The sequence below is a fragment of the Loxodonta africana genome, chromosome 25 (assembly GCF_030014295.1).
Source record: "Loxodonta africana isolate mLoxAfr1 chromosome 25, mLoxAfr1.hap2, whole genome shotgun sequence".
Taxonomy (NCBI): Eukaryota; Metazoa; Chordata; class Mammalia; order Proboscidea; family Elephantidae; genus Loxodonta; species Loxodonta africana.
This window is the reverse complement of record NC_087366.1, coordinates 34,531,307-34,551,281: the sequence shown is the minus strand read 5'-3', so window position 1 is coordinate 34,551,281 and position 19,975 is coordinate 34,531,307. Positions and strand designations below refer to the sequence as shown.

Genomic DNA, 19,975 nt, shown 5'->3' with positions numbered 1-19,975 from the left:
TTTGGTGTTTGTGCTCTTGCAGATCCCCGTGGATTTGCTCATCCTGGTCTGTGTCACCTCAGCTGGTCAGACGTAACATTTAGCTCCTTTAGTGTACGCAGTCCTTGGCTCTACTGTAAATCGAGCGTCTGGTTAGAGTCTGTGAATTTTACGTTATCTCAGGGCTATTTTCTCAAGGCTTTATGATGCCGGGGACTGAGTCATCCATATTTTTTGTTGTATTGCTATTAGCAACCTTGTACCAAGCTGAGGAGTCACTCATCAAACATTTGTTAAGTGAATCAATGGAAATAGATTTTTTCATTTGAAGACCGAATTATTCTCCATTGGATTAGAGATGAATTTGGACTTAAAACGTCTTTAATCTAGGGTTAATATTCCCCATGTTTCTGTTTTAATGGTTTAGATTTTTTTTCTATAAATACATCAGTTTTCTTATAGCAGCCCTCCCCACTGACCTAGATATTGTCGATGAAATTTTTTTTAGTCTTAATGAACTTTGAATATTTCTGTCAACGTTACATTAAAAATATACTTTCCAAAAAATTAAGTCGTTAAGATCTTTTGTTGAATTCTTAAGAATTATGTGTCAGGCAGTTTCTTGGTCCTAATTAAAAGTAGTATCTTGAGATGAGGGGCATGATTTTAATGGTACATTGTAAAGGATTTGAAATGTGTTGGGGAAAAATACCTTTTTAAAAATCCTCTTTCTTTTCTCAGAGTATACATATTTTATGAAATATGTTGGTTTACATTTCTGAATTTGAACATCTGCATTGTGTATTTTTGAATTATGATGTGTACTTACGACAATGACATGTCAATGTGAACCCTTTCGCTGTTGTTTCTTTTGGTATCTAAAAGCATCGGAGTCAGGACCTGGAAGACTCGTCATGCTCTTCGACACAAGGAAAATTTAACCGAGAGCAGTTTTACAAGTTAATCATTTTTCCTGGCAAGTGGATTAAAGTCTGGTATGATCGACTCACCTTGTTGGCATTACTGGATCGGTAAGCCACTGAGCATGCAAACGTACAACTGAAAGACACAGTGGGGGCATGGTAACACACACGTGCATATTTGTAAAAAGATTATTACCACTTGCTGAGGTTCCTCAGAAGGCTCACCAAGTGTGGCTGTCTTGTGCTGCAAACCCAAATCAGTAAGATCCTGAAAACTTAAAAACACAGCACTTTAGTAATTAAAATGGGTGGTACGAGAATTAAGCAACATGATTTAGATTTAAGGTTAGCTTTTGGGACAATATTATGCTTTGGCCTACTCTCAGCTTACTGCATGGGTAAGATATTTTTGTAGGAAAGCTTGAGACTCCCATAATGGAGCCAAGGGCCTGAGCAGACTGGGTGTCAGCTTGGGCAGAGGGGGGAAGATGAAGTGAGGTGATTCCTAGCTGTTCCCTGGACAGTGTGAATTCTGACTTTTCACTCCTGCCTGATGTGCACTGGTTTGGAATGTTAAAGAAAACCTTTAAACCCTTTTACTCTTTCTTACCTCCACTTATCATCCTTTCTCAAGATGAAATGTTGTGGGGATGGAGATGTGGCTGCTGGGTGGGAGGGGGGTTAAAGTTTTATAAGGCGTGATAGCGGTGTGGCTAGTCTGGGACTTCCCATTTCTATCGTCCCCTACCTGAAGCTGTGCAAAGGACAATATTATGATCTTCGAGGACTGTGTAATTCTGACTGGAGTCTTGGTTTTAAAATCCAAGATGCTGTTACTCACGCTGTCATCAACAGATGCTGACTGCTTGCAGTTAAATGCCAGCCAGTGGGACAGTGAAAAGACTGGTGCCTGCTTGCTGCCGCTGGTCCCTCAGTGACTACTTGTTACAGTAATGCCTTAAATGGTGCGATCACATACTAAAAACGATAGTCGTGCAAAATTACAACAGTAAATTTCAGGACCCACAAGTCAGGAAATGGAGTTATAATATCCTTCTAACAATGCTATGTTGCCCCAGGGGCACACACTTAAGACAAACATTTAACACTTAACTCGTAATCCCAGATAATATATTCTGTTAGTAGGGGCATTTTTGGGGAAATATTAATATTTTTTCCCTGTTAAAAAAGAATTATTGGAAGCTGGAGTAGCTTACATTGATCTCTTATATTAAAATCAAATATTTCTGTAGTTTTCTAAATTTCTTATGTTACAATCCATTCAGTGACAAAGCTTAACTGAAAATCCAATTAAGTGTAGACAAGAATGACCAAGAAGGTTATTGCAGTTTTTTTAAAGTTTATAGTTTTAATCAATTTGTTACAAATTTGTGTTCAGGGAGGACGTTAGAGGCAGCACAGCCTCCCTTAGCCATTGATCTCTCGTCTGGGAGGTCAGACCTTTGGGTTCAAATCCAGTCCCTGCTTTCAACTGGTGCTGTGAGCTTAAGATGGCTCAGAAGCCTCTTTGTGCCTCAGTTTCCTATCTGTTAATTAGGGACAATCTCTCCTGTAGGGTGGTTATGAGGATTAAACCAATTGAGCACATAAAAGTAATTCTTTAAATATTAGTTGCTGTTATTATTATTTCCTGAAATGTGATCCAGAACTCAAAAAGAAGAATAAAATAAAATAAAATCAGGGTAGCCAAAGCAGATAGATCTTGTCAAATCTGGGAGCTAAAATTTAGGCCCTTAATTCGCAGGAGAAATAGCCCTTTAGTTGGAGCCTAAACTCTGACTTATGGCAGCCCCATGTGTGTCAGAGTAGAACTGCTCCCTAGGATTTTCAAGGCTGTGACCTCACCAAAGCACAATACCACGCCTTTCTTCTAAGGCAGCTCTAGGTGAGTTCAAACTGCCAACCTTTCAGTTAGTAGTTGAGTACTTAACCATTTGCACCACTCAGGGACTTCTGTTATCAAGCTTAGTGATCTGGTTTTCCAGGACAGTCAATTACAGAGGGAAAAAGCCCTTCATGAACCCACAGATGACAGCAAGGAAGGAAGAAGAGAAGCCCGAAACACTGACCTAGAAAAACCTAGCAGTTTGGGAACATTGCAAGGACTGCATAATCCCCAAATAGGGCTGTTGATCAAAATTGTCAGGGAGGTTTATAAAATTACAGATTCCCAAGTTTAGAAGTCCCCGTTCCAATGTCGGCTCCATATTACAATAGAGCTGTATTATGGGATACCTCATTAGCTCATCTTCCTAATTATGAGAGCTAGGTTCTCATATGTTTGAAGAATTGCTTTGGTCAAATCTGCTGCAAAAGACTTCTTTAAAGTGTTGAAAAGCAAAGATGTCACTTCAAGGACTAGTAAGGTTCCTGATCTAAGCCATGGTATTTTCAATCATCTCATATGCATGTGAAAGCTGCACAAAGAATAAGGAAGACCAAAGAAAAATTGATGCATTTGAATTATGGTATTGGCTAGGAATAGTGAATATACCATGGACTGCCAGAAGAATGAACACATCTGTCTCGGAAGATGTACAGCCAGAATGCTTCTTAAAAGTGAGGATGGTGAGACTTCATCTCACATACATTGGACATGTTATCAGGAGGGACCAGTCCCTGGAAAGGGACATTGTAAAATGGTAGGAGTAATAGCATCAGAACATGTCTAACTTTGGTGGGAATAATGACCAGGATTAGCCCAAAGCTGATTCCTATTAGGTGGAGGTCAGACATACCTCCACCCTCAAACTGTTTTACCAATTCTGACACCAGCTGTCCTCCCCCACAGCACTGTCTGCTTCTCTGCTTTGTTCGATAATCCATTACAGTGACCACACAGAACTCACAAACCATACTTACAGTTAAGCAATTTATTAAGGAAGCAACAGGGTACAACTTGGGATCCGATCAACAGGCTACAACTCAGGATCAGGATGAGGAAACACACAGGCAAGGTCTGGAAGTTCCCCCCCCGCCCCCGCAAAAGGAGAGCACTTCATCCCTTCTTTAGTGCAGGACAGCCCTCTCAGCCCCCTGAGGACAGGCTCTTCTTGGCTTTGCTCCCTGTCACCACTGACTCCACTACTGGGCCTCTTGCTTTCTTCAGTGTTACAGCCCTTCACCTGTGTTACAGCTGTTTTAGGAGATTTCTTGCCTTCTCTCTCTCTCTGGGAAACCCTGGTGGTGTAGTGGTTAAGTGCTATGACTGCTAAACAAAAGGTTGGCAGCTCAAATCCACCAGGTGCTCCTTGGGAACTGTATGGGGCAGTTCTACTCTGTCCTCTAGGATCACTATGAGTCAGAATCAACTGGACAGCAGTGCGTTTGGTTTTCTCTCTCTGCTTCTTCTCTCTTCTTTCTTCCTTCTGCTTCTTCTCTCTGCTTCTCTTCCTGCTTTTTTCAGTCTCAAAAACCTCTGTGGGATTGTCTGTACATATACATAAACTCATCAGTTTCAAGGAATGGTCCTACCAACAGGGCCATGAACTGACCAATCTCCTCTTGTCACACACACTTCATTTGCATAGTAGGTTATATACACTTCGATTGCATAGTGTATAGATTAGTCCCTGCAAGGTGCATACCATCACAGGGCAAGCTTCAACCCAGGGCCAGACAGGAAGTATCACACCTCAAGTTGATTACAGTTTACCTAGGAAACATCAATTAACCAGGACAAAAGGAACAAACCCTCTGGGGTAAAAAACTAGGGCAAAGGTAACTCCTTAGGGCTTAGGGGAAAAATCTCTCAAGCTGTTTTTCCAAAGGAGCAAGGCAAAAGGCTGCATAGATGAACTCATCTCACCATAGACATCATGCTTGGTAAAGTAGACGGTCAGCGAAAAAGAGGAAGACCCTCAACGAGATGAATTGACACAGTGGTTGCAGCAATGGGCTCAAACATAGCAATGGTTGTGAGGGTGGCGCAGGACTGGGCAGTGTTTCATTCTGTTATATACGGGGTCACTATATTAGAGGGAACTGACTTGACAGCACCTAAAAACAGGACATTGTTCTGAAAGGTCTGTTTAAGACAGCAAGAATTTCTATATTAAAATTTATTTCAAAAAGCATAAATAAATTACCTTTGATATTCAGTGGGGCACATTATATTTAAACTTACACATGGATTATAGAGCTTAAATTGCCAATGTTTAAATTTTAGAAAGAAAAAATATGTATAATGAAGAAACTTACAAGAGTTGGGCAGGAAGTGGAAAAAAATTGTGGGTAACAAGCATTGAAATCAAATTAATCATTGCTGTAACCTTTAGGTCAAGGCCTCTGCCTGTCTTTTTTTCTTCCAGTTTTACTGTTGAACTCAGGGCTGATCTTTCCTGAAAAAAAAAATTTTTTTTTTTAATTCTCTGAATTGTACCTTTAGGGTTTCTATAATTTCAGCAACTTCTGTTTGCCTTTATTTCGCTACCTATTCCACTCAGATATTTTTGGACTTATCCTGTTCTTTTTACTTATTTGTTCTTATTTTCTGTTCTGCCATTATTCCTTCCTGCAAAACACCTAGGTTTTGTTTTTGTCTATCTAGCTTTATCAGGTTGACATGTTAAATAAGAAGCTGCCCATCCATGTATCACTTCAACATTTTATTTCCGTATTTTCATTCAAATACTCACCCTAGCACCTCTCTCATGCTAGGCTGTATCTGGGCGCTGGATATTGAGTGATGAGCAGACACGGTCCCTGCCCTTGTGGAGCTTGCATTCATTCTATTGGGGGAGACAAGCTAAAATTGCAAGTTGTAATAGGTACCAGGAAAAAAATACATAAAGGCCTAAGACAGAGGAAACTGGGGGAGCAGGGATGCTGATGTTGGAAAGAGTGGTTGGGGAAGGCTTTTCTGGGGAGGTAACATATGAACTAAGATATAAAGTGTGAGGAGCTGCTTGCCAGGTTAACAGGTAGAGGAAAAACCATTTTATGCACCTCAGACTGAGCTTATCGCCATCATCACTGCTGTCATAAGATCATGCTTTTATTTTTCCCAGCTCTAAAAATCTTCTTGTGACCCACTTTGCCCCCAGATGCTGTCCCGTTTATCTGCTCCCCTTGGCAGCAAAGCTCTTTGAAGAGTTGCCTGTGCTTGTTTTCACTTCTGCTCCTCCCATTCTCTCTTAAACTCTTTCTACCCCAACACCCCATTGAAACTCCCCTTGCCAAGGTCACCGATGACCCCCACATTGCTAAATGCGCTGGTCAATATTCAATCCCATTTATGGACCCATTTGCAGCATTTGTCGGAGTTGATTTCTTCCTTTTTGCTATACTTCCTTTTCTTGACTTCCAGGACACTGCCCTCTCTTGGTTTTCCTTCTGCCTCACTGGTTGTTCCTTCACAGTCATCTTTGTAGGTTCCTCTTCTTCCCTGAGCCCTGATAATTGGATTCCTCAGGAGCTGAACAGTCCTTGATCTTCCTTTCTATATCTTCTCTCTTCTTTGGTGATTTAATTCAGTCCTGCGACTTTAAATACCATCTATCCACCAATGAAAGAGCTCTGGTGGCACAGTGGTAAAAGTGCTCATCTACTAACCAAAAGGTTGGCAGTTCGAACCTGGCAGCTGCCCCTTGGGAGAAAGATGTGACAATCTGTTTCTGTGAAGATTTAAAGCCTTGGAAACCCTATTGGACAGTTCTACTCTGTCCTATAGGGTCACTATGAGTCAGAATTGACCCGATGGCAGTGGGTTTGGTTTTTGGTTTATATGCCAATGACTGTTCATATCATGACTGTTCATATCTCCAACCCAGACCTTCTCCTGAAATCTGTACTTGTATTGCTAACTAGCAAATTGACATCTCAGGATCATAAGTCTCTACCACCTTCAGAGCCTGATCCACCTGCAGCCTTCCCCATCTCAGCGGATGACAACCCATCCTTCCAGTTTCTTGGGCTGAAATTCTTGGAGTCACCTCAGAGTCTTCTTTCCTTTCACATCACACATTCAATCTTATAGGAAAGTCATTTTCACTGTTCCTTCCAAATGTATCACCCATCTTTCCACCTTTAGTGGTACTGCTTCGGTCTGAGCTGCTATCATCTCTCATCTGGGCTACAGCAACATCATCTTCACTGCTTCTACGTACACTCTCTGTAGACTGTTCTTAGCACACAGAGTGAGGCTTTTGGGATGTCACTACTCTGCTTACAACCCTGAAACAGCTGCCCATTTCACGCAGAATGAATGCCAGTGCTCTTACAACGCCCACAAGGCCTCTGTGATCCAGCCCTTCTTTCCTTCTCTCATCTCATCTCCTGCTTTCCTCGCTGACTCCTCTCCACCCACACTGGCCTTTCTGTGTTCTGCAATCATGCCAGGTACTCTTCCAGCCAGAAGACCTTTGCAGTGGCTGTTCCCTCTGCCTAGATTGCTCTTGCCCCACATACATGCATGACCAACTCCCTCACCTTTCAAGCCTCTGCTCAATGTTGCTTCTTCATAAGTCAACCTCCATTTTTCTGCTTAAAATTGCAACAGCTCCTGCCTGCCACACTCCTAACTCCTCTCCCTGTTCTGTTCTTTTTTCTATTTCACTTTTCGTGTTCAAATACTATATAACATACTTATTTTTAATGTTAATTATGTGTTGTCATCACTCGCTAGAAAGGAAGCTCCACAAGTGGAGGGATAAGAGTTGTTCACTGATGTATCCCAAGCTGTAGAGCAGTGCTGAACACTTTGGTCAAATGAATGAATGAATCAATCTATCAGCTTCTCTGTGTAAATCAGCGCCCCTTCCCAATTTCTGCCACTGATTCTGCCATTATTCTTTTCTCCTCCAGATTGAAATCTTGAGATTGTCCTTTATTCTTCCAGTCAACCTTTGTTGTACCTAATCCACTCAGTCATGGATCCTTTCTGCTCTCTCTGTATTGTGTCTGAAAGTCAACCTTCCTCTATTTCCCAGCCAAGTTACTGTCCCGGCCCTCATTGCTTCTTTGTGGGTTGCTGTGTGTCGTCATGGTGGTCTCCTTCTCCTCCAGTGCATCTTGTGAATCTCTGCCAGATAAACTCTTCTAAAGTAGAGCCTTGATCATGACACTCCCTGCCTACAGAGTAAACCACTTAACCCAATATTTAAGTATAGATACATGATGAACAAGGTGGCGGTTGGTGGTGGTCTGGGCATAGATGGATAGAGTCCTGTGGAGGAGAATCTGGGGAACAATTAAGTTTTAGGGACTTTCACCTTAGGAAAAAGTTTTTTTTTTTCCCATTGAAAGTTTTGTTTTATTTCCTAGGCCTTTAAACATTTTAGAGTATGCATCAAAGTGTTACGAGCAAAGTGAAGAGCATATCATGAATATTATAGATGTGAACTAACAGAATATATTTAGCTCTATAAAGAGTGCATAGTGGAAGATAAATACATAAATTTCCTTTTTCATCAAATATATCTTGGTCCCCCCAAAAGTCTTGAGGATCATAATTTCTGAATATTTCACATCTCTGTACATCTCTGTTATCTTTCTTCCTTGCTTTTTATTATTTGTCAATATGTCAGCTTCAGTCCAGTCCAACTAAATAACTCATTCTCTACCTCTCCTTGTTGATTCTCCCAGAGTTTTTTATGCTTCCCTCTGTGGGAAACCCAGTGCTATACTTTTTTGCAGGTTCAGCTCAAAACTTGGTTTGTGTACTTCAGACACTTATTTTTCTGTTTCTTTGACCCTCTGCAGTAGTTTGCATATGTGTGTGTATTCTTAATAATTATATATGAACAGTCCCTACCACATGATTCAAGGAGCCTTGGTCGTGCAATTGTTAACTGCTTGACCGCTAAGCGGAAGGTTGGCAGTTCGAACCCACCCAGAAACTCCACCGGAGAAAGACCTGGCAATCTGCTGCCAGAAAGATTACAGCCTATGAAATCCTATGGAGGAAGCTCTACTCTGTCATATGGGGTCACTCTGAGTCAAAATTAACTTGAAGTGACCAAACAACAGCACATGATTCATGCACTTAACTGTTACCTCAAAAGTTGTCTCCTTAGTTGTAGCTCTTTCGTTCTCTTTAGGAGTCAGCATTAGACTTGAGTTCTTATCGCAGCCCATTTATTTACTTATTTTTTCATTCATTTAAACAATGTTCAGAAATGCCTACTCTGTCTAAATAATGTCATACTTTAGTGGAGGAGACAAGTATGTACATGAGCAAAAATTGGTGAGGTGAGAAGTATACTCAGAATTCTTGTGAATTACTCACCTACCGGCTAGGCTCTTCATTTCTTGACTTTGTTGTCTGTCTTCCATGATGCCATTTCAGCCACTCCCTCCACAGCCCATCCTGGAGCTTGTCATCCCGTAAAGCTCTCCACCTGTGGTGGAGATCCCAGCCTCTGCTCATAACCTCATAGCCTGCCTTCTAATGCCTTCAGATGTCCCCAAATCATCTCTACCCCTTGACCCATCTGCCTCCTCCCATTGAACAGCCCTTCCTTCACCATCCTACTCAGGCTCCAAAATCCAGTCCTGCAGCTCCTTTCTTTACAGTCTTCTAAAATGCCCTCACCCCTTGTCCCTCAGCATACCCCCTGACAAGCCCCCACCTCTGGATGAGCTCCCCTCTCCACCCTGCAGCTGCCCCGCTGAGCCGCACAGGGAAAATCCCCAATGAGAGACCCTGGCAGGGTCTAATTTCAAGACCAGTCCTCTCCTCAGCTCTTTGGCGGGAGCTCTCTGGCTTCTCAAACTGCGCAGTCAAATTTGGCCGTGGAGATGATGTCTGGAAATGATTTCCTGCTTTAGCCAGGTGTTAATGCACCACCCCCTTTCCATTTAAAGAGCCCATGAAGCTCTTTATTTGAAACACATCTCATTGTTTTGGCTGGAAGAGTGAACTGCCTTTTTCCAGTAAACCCAGTTTAGTGGCCAAGGAAATCCAATGGGATTGTATTTCACTTGTTTCAATAACAGAAATTGGGGCTAAAATATGGATTTTATTTTTACAGCACAAGAATAAGAAAAGAAAGAACGAGACCTTAGAATCTTGTTAGTAAATATAAAGGTGTGCTGGAGGTGACTGCTTTGTTGTCACTGTTGGGTTTTGCAGAAGCCTGCGAGCATTCTCTGTTTAAAAATAGAGAAACTTACCTTTTATTTACTCGTTTGTTTTATTTATTTGTTTTGCACAGAACTGAAGACATCAAGGAAAATGTGCTGGCTGTTTTACTTATTGTCCTAGTTTCCCTCCTCGGATTTCTGACATTGAACCAAGGCTTTTGCAAAGATATGTGGATTCTTCTCTTCTGCCTGGTCATGGCCAGCTGCCAATATTCCCTCCTGAAGGCAAGATTGCATCTTATTCTTACCCCTAGCATGTGCTGTCACTAATGTGTCCTTGACCTCATAAGATGATGACACAACACTTCTGATTTGTGTTCTAGAGCGTTCAGCCTGACCCTGCCTCGCCAATCCATGTAAGTTTCAAAACACAGGCAAGTAGCTTGTCTCATCTGTACTGAAGACAGGGGAAAGGCCAGCATCTATTCAGAAGGCAAAATGAATGGATGATACCGAATAGAAATATCAGTGCATGGTGCCCAAGTTCAGGCTAGGTCTGAGAGCATGATGTGGGTGGCAGTTGGGGGTGGGGGAGAATGCGAGCAGGGTCCTTTCTGTGCCACTGGATTTATGAAAGGAAAGACAGTGCAGCCTAGTGGATCCAACTGTAGACTCTGCAATGAGACTGCCAGAGCTTCTGTTTCCCGCTTCTCTACTTTTTTTTTTTAATTGTTGTTAAGATATATATAATACAACCTTGGCCAATTCAAGATTTTTCATGGGTACGATTTAATGGTACTAATTGCATTAATCATGTTATGTAACCGTCACCAATATCCATTGCCAAATTTTCCATTACATAAACAGAAACTCAGGGCTTCTTAAACAATGAGTCCCCCTTTCCCTTTCCCTTCCACCTCTGGTAACCGCTATTAAACTCTGATCTCTATATTCTTCCCTATTCTAGGTATTTCATATAAGTGCAATCATCCAGTATTTGTCCTTTTGTGACTGACTTATTTTACTCAGCATAATGCTTTCAAGGGTCATCCACGTTATATCAGGATATCATTTCTCTTTATGACTGAATAGTATTGCATTGGAAACCCTGGTGGCGTAGTGGTTAAGTGCTGTGGCTGCTAACCAAAAGGTTGGCAGTTCAGATCTACCAGGCGCTCCTTGGAAACCATATGGGGCAGTTCTACTCTGTCCTACAGGGTCACTATGAGTCAGAATTGACTCGATGGCAATGGGGTTTAGTATTGCACTGTATTTATATACCATATTTTGTTTATCCATTCATCTGTTAATGGACATTTAAGTTGTTTCCACCTTTTGGCTATTGTGGATAGCATTGCAATGAACATTAGTGTCCAAGTACCTCTTTGCTTTGCTGCTTTCAAGTCTCTTGAGTATATACCTAGGAGTGAAATTGCTGGGTCACACAGTACCTCTGTCTTTAACTTTTTATTCCTCCATTTTTTGAATGCTTGACACTGAGCAAAATACTTGTCTGCTCCAAACCTCAGTTTCTCTATACGTAAATAAAGGTGATAATAATGTGTATGGGTATTAAATGAAATAATCCGTGTAACATGCTTAAAACAGTGCCTAGGACATAGAAATTACTCAGAAAACGTCAGCTATTAGTAGTAGTAATATTAGCTATTATGTTAGCAGCAATCATTAGTCTTTTTTTACACAATGATGATTTCTTCTTATTCCATGTTTTCACGTGTATTGCTTTTACCCCGTAATTTTGGGTAATTCACAGCCAAAATGCTGGGCTCTCCAATGTGGATCTAGTGGTGCCGCATTCTTTGATGAGCTCTGCTGTGCCCACAGAGTCCTCTGACCCACTGTCCCCTCTCCTATCTGCACTGCAGTGTTGGGGGTTTGGGGATCAGGGTCTGACACTACCCCGGCCAATGCCTTGGAACTGAGTTTACCGCCAGGCTCTGCCCCATTTCCTTAAGGAACCTTCTCTCCTTTGTTATGGTGAGCTCCGTGGGTCCCTGAGAAACCCTTCCAAAGAAAGAAAGCTGATCTTCCCTGTGATGTGCTTCTGAAAAATTCATATCCAGGATTTGGAGCTGATTTTAAATCTCTGATAGCTCCTGTTTAGCTCATAGTAATTAAGAAAAGCTTATAATTGGACGATCACATGGCTTAAGTTGCTATCTCGTTAAATTCCTCTGTTCCCTGTAATTGGTTTATGTATAATACATCTTCTTTTATCCCCGAGTCTGAATGTCAGGATAAGTAGGAGCAGCATAATTAGGGTTTTAAGATGTATTGTTATGATTATAGTCAGAAATCTGGGTTAGGTGGTGTGGGCAGAGAAGTGTAGTTCTGAAATTTCTCCTTCAAGCCCACCCTGAAATCCCCCCTGCCCCCATTATCCGTTGCCCTGCTCCAGTGAGCCTCTTTTCCAGCAACTGCACTTTGGTGTCATGCTTTTCTGGGTGAAGTGGGGGAGGGGCTTGTATGCTATCAAACATTCATTTCCTGCCTGTACTTTCAGGAACAATGCAGACCCTGCCAGCAAAGGTGCATGGAAGTGTAGCTGCTGTAATCCCCATGAGCGTGTAACATCCATTGCTATGACCTCTGTTCCTGCTCTAAGTTGGAGTTTTATTGCGTAGTTCCTCGCTGGATAGATGAAGCTACAGTTCCTTTTTATGAGCAAGTGTGGGACAATGAGACAGTAAGACATTACTTACTGTCATAGTGAGGCGCAGACACCTAACCATGCTTATTGCAGTGACTAATTTGCTTTACACAGATTTCCTATAGGTGAGTCCCGCATTTGAGCTGCCATTTCTCTAACAGTTCTAATGAGGAAAGAAAAGAAGGTAGCTATAAAACATTTCCTCTTACAATCTGACCGGGCCACGTGGGTATTTAGAAGACGGATTTATGATCTCCAATTTGTAGATGAGAAAACTTCAGAAAGGAGCTGGTCAAGAGAGCAAAGCAAGGTTTGGGGCAGAGTTGGTTCTCAAGCCTATATTTGTCTGTAGCCGTGGCTAAATTTTCATTTATAAGAGGCTGTCCAACCAACCAAACTGCTTCTTAAACTACATTACTTTGTACCTTTGGGGGAGGAGCTCTCAATATACTCAGCCAATTCTTGCAGCCAGGGTGGCTGACTGAGTTTTCTTCCTTCCAGGAGCATAGGTGGCAAATTATGAGCAAGTTGTTAAAATTAGCAGGAAGTAAATATATATATATATATATATATATATATATATATATATATAATTTGTTTGATGTAGCCCTCTGGTTATTTCAGTGTTAAATGCAACGTTAATACTGACATGCTAATAGATATGATACAATAGAGGCTAGACCTAAAAGAAATAGCCTGATCCTAAAAGAGCTTAAAAAATTAAAAGGACAGAAGTGGATACTGGAAGATATCTAAGGGTCTGAGGCTGGCAATACAGTAATAGGGCTGAGGATAATGGGCGTAATTTAAGTACAAGGATCTTGGCCTTATATCCTGTGTGGTCAGTAGCTCTCTATTCAAACTAGATGTAACTAACAATAGCCACTACTGATGACCCAGAAAGAAAAATTTAGTAGAATATCTGAGAGGAAGCAAAAACCAGAGTAGTGGACACTGGAGTCACCTGCATGGAGGTCGAGCCAGAGTCCCTTTTCCCTGCCCACCTCCTGGGATTCTGAGTCAGTGCATCTGGGGCGCCTGGGAATCTACATTTTAACAAAACTTCCAGGTGCTCGTGGTGGAGGTGACCTTGGAGCACACGCTGAGAAACACTGGGGTAACTTAAAGAGTACAGGCTTTGGAATTTGAATCCAGCCTTACCAAGTACCATGTATGGAGTCTTAGAAAAGGTGCTTCTCTGAATCTCAGTTTTATTCATCTATGAAAGAGGAAATAATAGAGCAGGATTGTATGGGGAATTAAATAAGATAATGCACCTCAAGTGCTTGCATTGTATTTGGCTCTGCAGAAACACTTGGCATACGTTTGCTATTTTTTTCCCCCAAGTATGGATAATAATAATAACCTCATTTGGGTTGGCCAGGACTAAATCAGTCACTGTATATCGTGTGCCCATTGCAGGGCCTAGAATATAATAAGTTGTCTAAAGCTTTCCTTTCCTTTCTCTTTCCACTCCGCACATTTCGTTCCCCTGCTTACAAAGAACATAGTCTATAACTTCTTATATGCTCTACTCAATGAACCTCTACTGCTATGCAATGAAGACATTTGATATCTACTTCAGGTTATGTAAAAATCATCAAGACTGACTTTTTAAAATAAACTTTTTAAAAACACTTTTGGATTTACTGAAAAATAGGGCAGATAGTACAGACAGTTCCCACATACCCAACATCCAAAACCAAAAAAAAAAAAAAAAAAACCCAGTCTCGTTGCCATCCAGTTGATTTGGACTCATAGCAACCCTAAAGGACAGAGTAGCGCTGTCCCATAGGGTTTACGAGGCTGTGATCTTTACAGAAGCAGACTGCCACATCTTTCTCCTGCAAAGTAGCTGGTGGGTTCAAGTGGCTGACTTTTCAGTTAGCAGCCGAGGACTTAACCGCTGTGCCACCAGGAAACACCCCATGCCCAGTTCCCCTATTTTTAATATCTTAAAATAGTATGATACATTTGCCACAATTAGTGAAGCAATAATGATAAATTATTATTAATTAAAGGTCATACTTGATTCACATTTCCCTAGTTTTTTTATGTCCTTCCAGTGTTCTATGATCCATCCAGGATACCACGTTACATTTAGTTGTCATGTCTTCTTAGGCTTCTCTTGGCTATGACAGCTTCTTAGACTTCTGGTTGTTTTTTGATGACCTTGACAATTCTGAGGAGGACTGGTATCATGTCTCCTTACTGGGATTTGTCCGATATTTCTCTCATGATTAGACTGGTTGTAAGTTTTGGGAGGAAGATCACAGAGGTAAAGTGCCATTTTCATCACATTATATTGAGGGTAAACCCATTGCCTTGAAGTCAATTCTGACTCATAGCGACCCTATATGACAGAGTAGAATGGCCCCATAGGTATTCCAAGGAGCAGCTGGTGGATTTGAACTGCCAACGTTTTGATTAGCAGCTATAGCTCATTGTAGCTTTTAACCACGACACCATCAGGGCTTCCATATTAAGAGTACATACTGTCGATATGATTTATGGCTGTTGATGTTGACCTTGATCATCTGGCTGAAGGTAATGTCTATCGATGGAATGATTTTGAGAAACAGAAATAATCTCTCAATTCTGTATCATAGAAACAAGTTGGTCAATTTAGTTTTAGTGACTCTTGATTAAAAGTTAAATAACATTTATCTGTTTAGTTACGTGTTTGCTTTGCTCGAAACATATCCACTTCAAATTGCCACCTTTTAATTCTCATAGACTAAATTTCTACAATTACATAGGGTCAGAACTTTCCAATTCCATTCACTGCCATTGAAGGAAATGCTGAGGGAAGTGGGAAAAGTATATGAAATTGGTGGTCACAGAGTGGACATCTCTCTGATGGGTACTTTGATATTCATTCAGTAGTACCCTTGGTTAGACAACTACATGAGCCCATTGTCAAGAGTCACAGACCTGAAGTTAGGAAGTGGGCCTACAATAAAGTGTTCTGCAGCATTAAATTGTAAACTAAGCTTAAAGAAACATATTTGCCTATTTTTATACATTTTTTAAGTATTCTATCAAATTTCCACCATATTTAAGTTGAAATAGCATCTTGATAGTTAAGTCTTGAGAATTATTCGACCTTTCGTTGCTACTTATCTCCCATATGTCTTCTTTAAAACATTTTGGAATTCATTATAGACACAGAGTGTAGGATTTGAGCCAGAGAATACTTGCTGCCAAGGGTTTGACTTGGGCTAGTATTTGCAGGGGAGAGGATGCCCTCCTGTGTGTTCCATGTATAAGGGGAAATGAAGTGCATACTTTAGAGTGTTCAGGATGACTCTAAAGACACAGATAAACCACTAAAGCTAAAGAGAAATCAACAGCCACAATGAAACTTTATTTAAGTAAACTAAGCTACTCTGTGGAAAGAAAGTACAAAACCCAACAAATCCTTATTCGAGTGATTTAGAATTAAATGTAGGTAAACATAATATTGGCGTAGGGGTTAAGAGCTATGGCTGCTAACCAAAAGGTCGGTGGTCTGAATCCACCAGGCACTCCTTGGAAACCCTATGGGGCAATTCTGCTGTCCTATAGGGTTACTGAGTTGGAACTGACTCAGTGGCAGCATTTTTTTTTTAAAACATAACATAACTGTGCAATAGTAGAGGGACTGAAAAGGACAGCCGTTGTTTTTCTGCACATTCCCCAGGTACGGAGGCTTTTTCACTGCCTAGAGCCGTTGAAGAAAATTAAAACACCAAGGCTATTACTAATGCATTCCCATACTCTATACTTGGTTCACATGAGTAAGATTGACATTACATATGTAAAGAATGATGAATATGAGTGAATTTTAATTGAGAAAGCCTGTAAGGATCCAGTGCCCAGCACATGCAACCCTGGCTGTTCTGGATGCAGGGCAGGGCAGCTGCTGAGAGCAAGACCAGTGGCCAGGGATCAAATCCTGGCTCTGCAGCACGATCTTCCATCTTGAAGCCTGGGGCAAATATCTTTATGCATCAGTTTACTCTTGTCAAAATGAGGATAATGGTATCTACTTCTCAGGCCGTTATGAGAATGAGCTGTATGAATACACTTAAAGCAGGGAGAATATTGCCTGGCACATGATAAACCCCTGCTGAGAATTTGCACTTCCACCCTAGATACACTGAATCAGAACCTACATTTTAACAAGATTCCTGGGTGATTCTTATGTATAATACATTCTGAGAACTACCGCTCTACTAGTGGTTCTCAGAATAGGTCCCTAACTAGCAGCATTAGCATCGCCTGGGAACTTGTTCGGAATGCAGATTCTCGGCAGGGGTTCGAACCAATTTGAAGCCCTGGTTCACATCTGTCTTAGAGAATAAGCTGGACCTCTGAATGCGGCTGGGACGGGAGTGGGTGTAAGCTCTGTTGGTGGGAAGCGGCTTTTTCCTGCCTGTGGAAAAACCAAAAAAACCCAATGCCGTCGAGTTGATTCCTGTGGTTAAGGATGCAGAAAACCAGTCTGTAGAAAGATGACCGTGCAGCAAGGCTGGGATGAGACGGACAGTGAGCCTGGCACCTGCTTTTACAGCCCCAGTTTTGTCCCTCCGAGACCCATGCCCTCTAGCCCCTGAATCTCCTAAGAGTCGGGTCTTTAACCTGCTACTCATAGTGACCCTGTATGACAGGGTAGAACTGCCCCACAGAGTTTCCAAGGAGCGCCTGGCGGATTCGAACTGCCTACCTTTTGTGTAGCAGCTCTGCACTTAACCATTATGCCACCGGGGTTTCCTAGAGGCTGGCAGATACTCCCTTTTCCTTATAACAAAAACTTTATATTAACACAAGCAAAAAGTTGGAAGCAGCCCCCTTTCTTCATAGGAGATGATTAGAAGGGTCTCCTCACTGAGCCACAGGCGTCTCTGCCCCACAGGCGGGGTCCCCAGAGGTGGTGTGAGGCTCTCTCCCCTTACGCTTTTGCTGCGCTGTGTCCACAACATGGCTTTGAAATTCTATATGTAGGTGAGATGATGGAAAACCCAAATGCACACATAAATCAGCTTTCGTGAAATTGCCTCGCAAGATGTGCCACAGCTGAAGTCTGCAGTGCTTCCCACAATGCATTGTCAGGTTAAAAAACAGATGGGGAATAGAGTCCAATGAATTTTTTAAAGACCATGATCAGACTTGGTCTGGAGGAACGAGTGGAAATTTTTCTATTGAAAAAATAAACAAGCAATCCTTGCAGGTTTTGATGATTAATTCACTTATGAAAGAAGGAACCAGAGAGCAGGGCAATTTCTTGAGTACGTGTGCTTAGGAATCAAGGCAAATAAAAGTGACGTATTTTTATGGGCCACATATGGAGCCCCCAGGTGGTGCAAATGGTTAAGTACTTGGCTACTAACTGAGAAGTTGGCAGTTTGAGTCCTCCTAGAGGCACCTTGGAAGAAAGGCCCGGTGATCTGCTCCTGAAAGGTCACAGCCTTGAAAACCCAATGGAGCAGTTGTGCTCCAACAGACACAGAGTCACCATGAGTCACAATTGACTCCACGGCAACTTTTTATTTATTTTTTTTAATGCCGTGTATTAATTTTTTTTTTTAAATTAGTGATATGCTTAGGCGACCCAGAACCCAGTATGAAAAATGAGAGAAAACGTGAACATGATGATGAGGGCAGGCTCTTTGTAAGCAAGCCTGAATTTTTAAAAAATTACAAATACAAAGAGAACATTGCTCTGCCCAATAACTGAACTTTGACTTGAAAGATCCAAAATGATATCTCGAACTTGTTGAGGGCCAAAGACTTCCAATTCCTAGATAATGTAGTTTTAATGTTTTATTAAAAAATAAGAATCAGGGCAAGAAGGAGTTGTCTGTTTAATTACATCTCCTATAAGGTGTCACCTTGAGAAAATATCTTATATGCAAATGTACTTGTAGACTGAATAGTTATTTATGCCAACGAATTTATTTTGCCTTTTTGCTTGATATGGATGCATTTACATTTAGCTTAGGCTTTAGTCTCAATATTTTTTTAAATGCAGAGAAAGTATTCCATACCCATTAACCTATGACCTGTTTGGATTCAAGAGGAAATTTCTTAAGAGTGCAAATATCCCTTCAAGACTGAGCCTAGACTCAGGAGCAGACACAGCCAGCGCCCGTCGACAGCCTGTGCTTTCTGTCCTATTAAAGGATGGTTTCAGAATCGGAATAGTTCTATCACAGAAGCAGTGGCAACTTAAATTGCATTTCTAAATATAATGTGTTCAAGGCAGTCACTTTCAGAATTCACATCTGAAGCCCTATCACTTTAATCTTTACTTTTTACACTCAAGGTAGTTCATGAATTGCAGAGTACTCTCCCCTGAATTCGTTTTTGTTGGTTTTTTGAATCTTAATGAACTGTGCAGTGCTTTGTGAGATGAAAATCTTTGTTGGCTTTTGCTCTGGAAGGTTGATAGGCTATTGTTTCCTTAATTCTTACATACATTCAAGGGGAAGAATTAAAAGTGTTTGTACTTTTCCTAATAACAGTATTGTGAGGGCAGAGGTGATATCTGTTAGGTAGTTGATATTCCTCAGAGGAAAGTATTATATAAATAGTATTTTTTTTTTTTTAAAAATTGGATTATTCCACCGAGCTGCACTGAGACATCGTATGTGGGTTCTGCAGGTGTAACTTTGTACCTATATTGTCTTGCTGTCTAAGACAGTAGGAAATTGAAACCCACAACTTTATAATTTTGTTTCTTGTTAACAGTGGAGCCCAAGTTAGACCGTATAGAGCAAATAAGGGTTTAAATTAGTTTTGCACTTAAATTTTCAGGTAAATCTTGTTGAGTCCTAGAGGCATAGCATTCTTTTTGATATTCTCATTCTGATTTGACAGAATAAGCAGCAGACTTTTTTTTTTTTCCTTCTTTTCCTGGTGTTTTGTGTATTTATCATGGTAAAGGAGGGGGGAGAATGTGTTATATGGTATAAGTTGTATGATACGGTGTAAGCTATTGACAATGAGACTTTTGCCATTTAATCAAAATAAAAGGTACCATTGAGAAATTGTGTTTGTTTTCTAGGGACACAACCAAATCATAACATATAGCAGACCAATCTATTTTTGCTTGCTGTGTGGCCTTATTTTGCTTCTTGACACAGGGGCCAAAGCCAGGCACCCTCCTACTTATGCTGTCTATGGCCTGAAACTCTTCTCTCCAGGGTCCCTGCAATCAACTAGGGACCATTTAATAGGTAAGTTAATTCCACGTCATGGGGAAGGCTTTGAGGGAAGGGAGGATCTGTCTTCCCTCTATCTTCTGGATCTTTGATTGGAGAAACTTCCTTACTTTCATATTGAATGAAGAGATTCACATCTCCCTCTTGGCTTG

The 19,975-nt window shown here is 41.2% G+C and overlaps 1 protein-coding gene across 1 annotated transcript in view; it reads left to right on the top strand.

The window, feature by feature from the left end:
• Positions 1–19,975, top strand: part of PCNX2 (pecanex 2) — a 360,142-nt gene that overhangs the window by 75,164 nt on the left and 265,003 nt on the right. The window contains exons 10-13 of the mRNA XM_064276483.1: positions 865–1,010; positions 10,079–10,232; positions 10,331–10,363; positions 19,667–19,838. Of these exons, the coding sequence (XP_064132553.1) occupies positions 865–1,010; positions 10,079–10,232; positions 10,331–10,363; positions 19,667–19,838 (505 nt within the window). The remainder of the gene's footprint in view (positions 1–864; positions 1,011–10,078; positions 10,233–10,330; positions 10,364–19,666; positions 19,839–19,975) is intronic.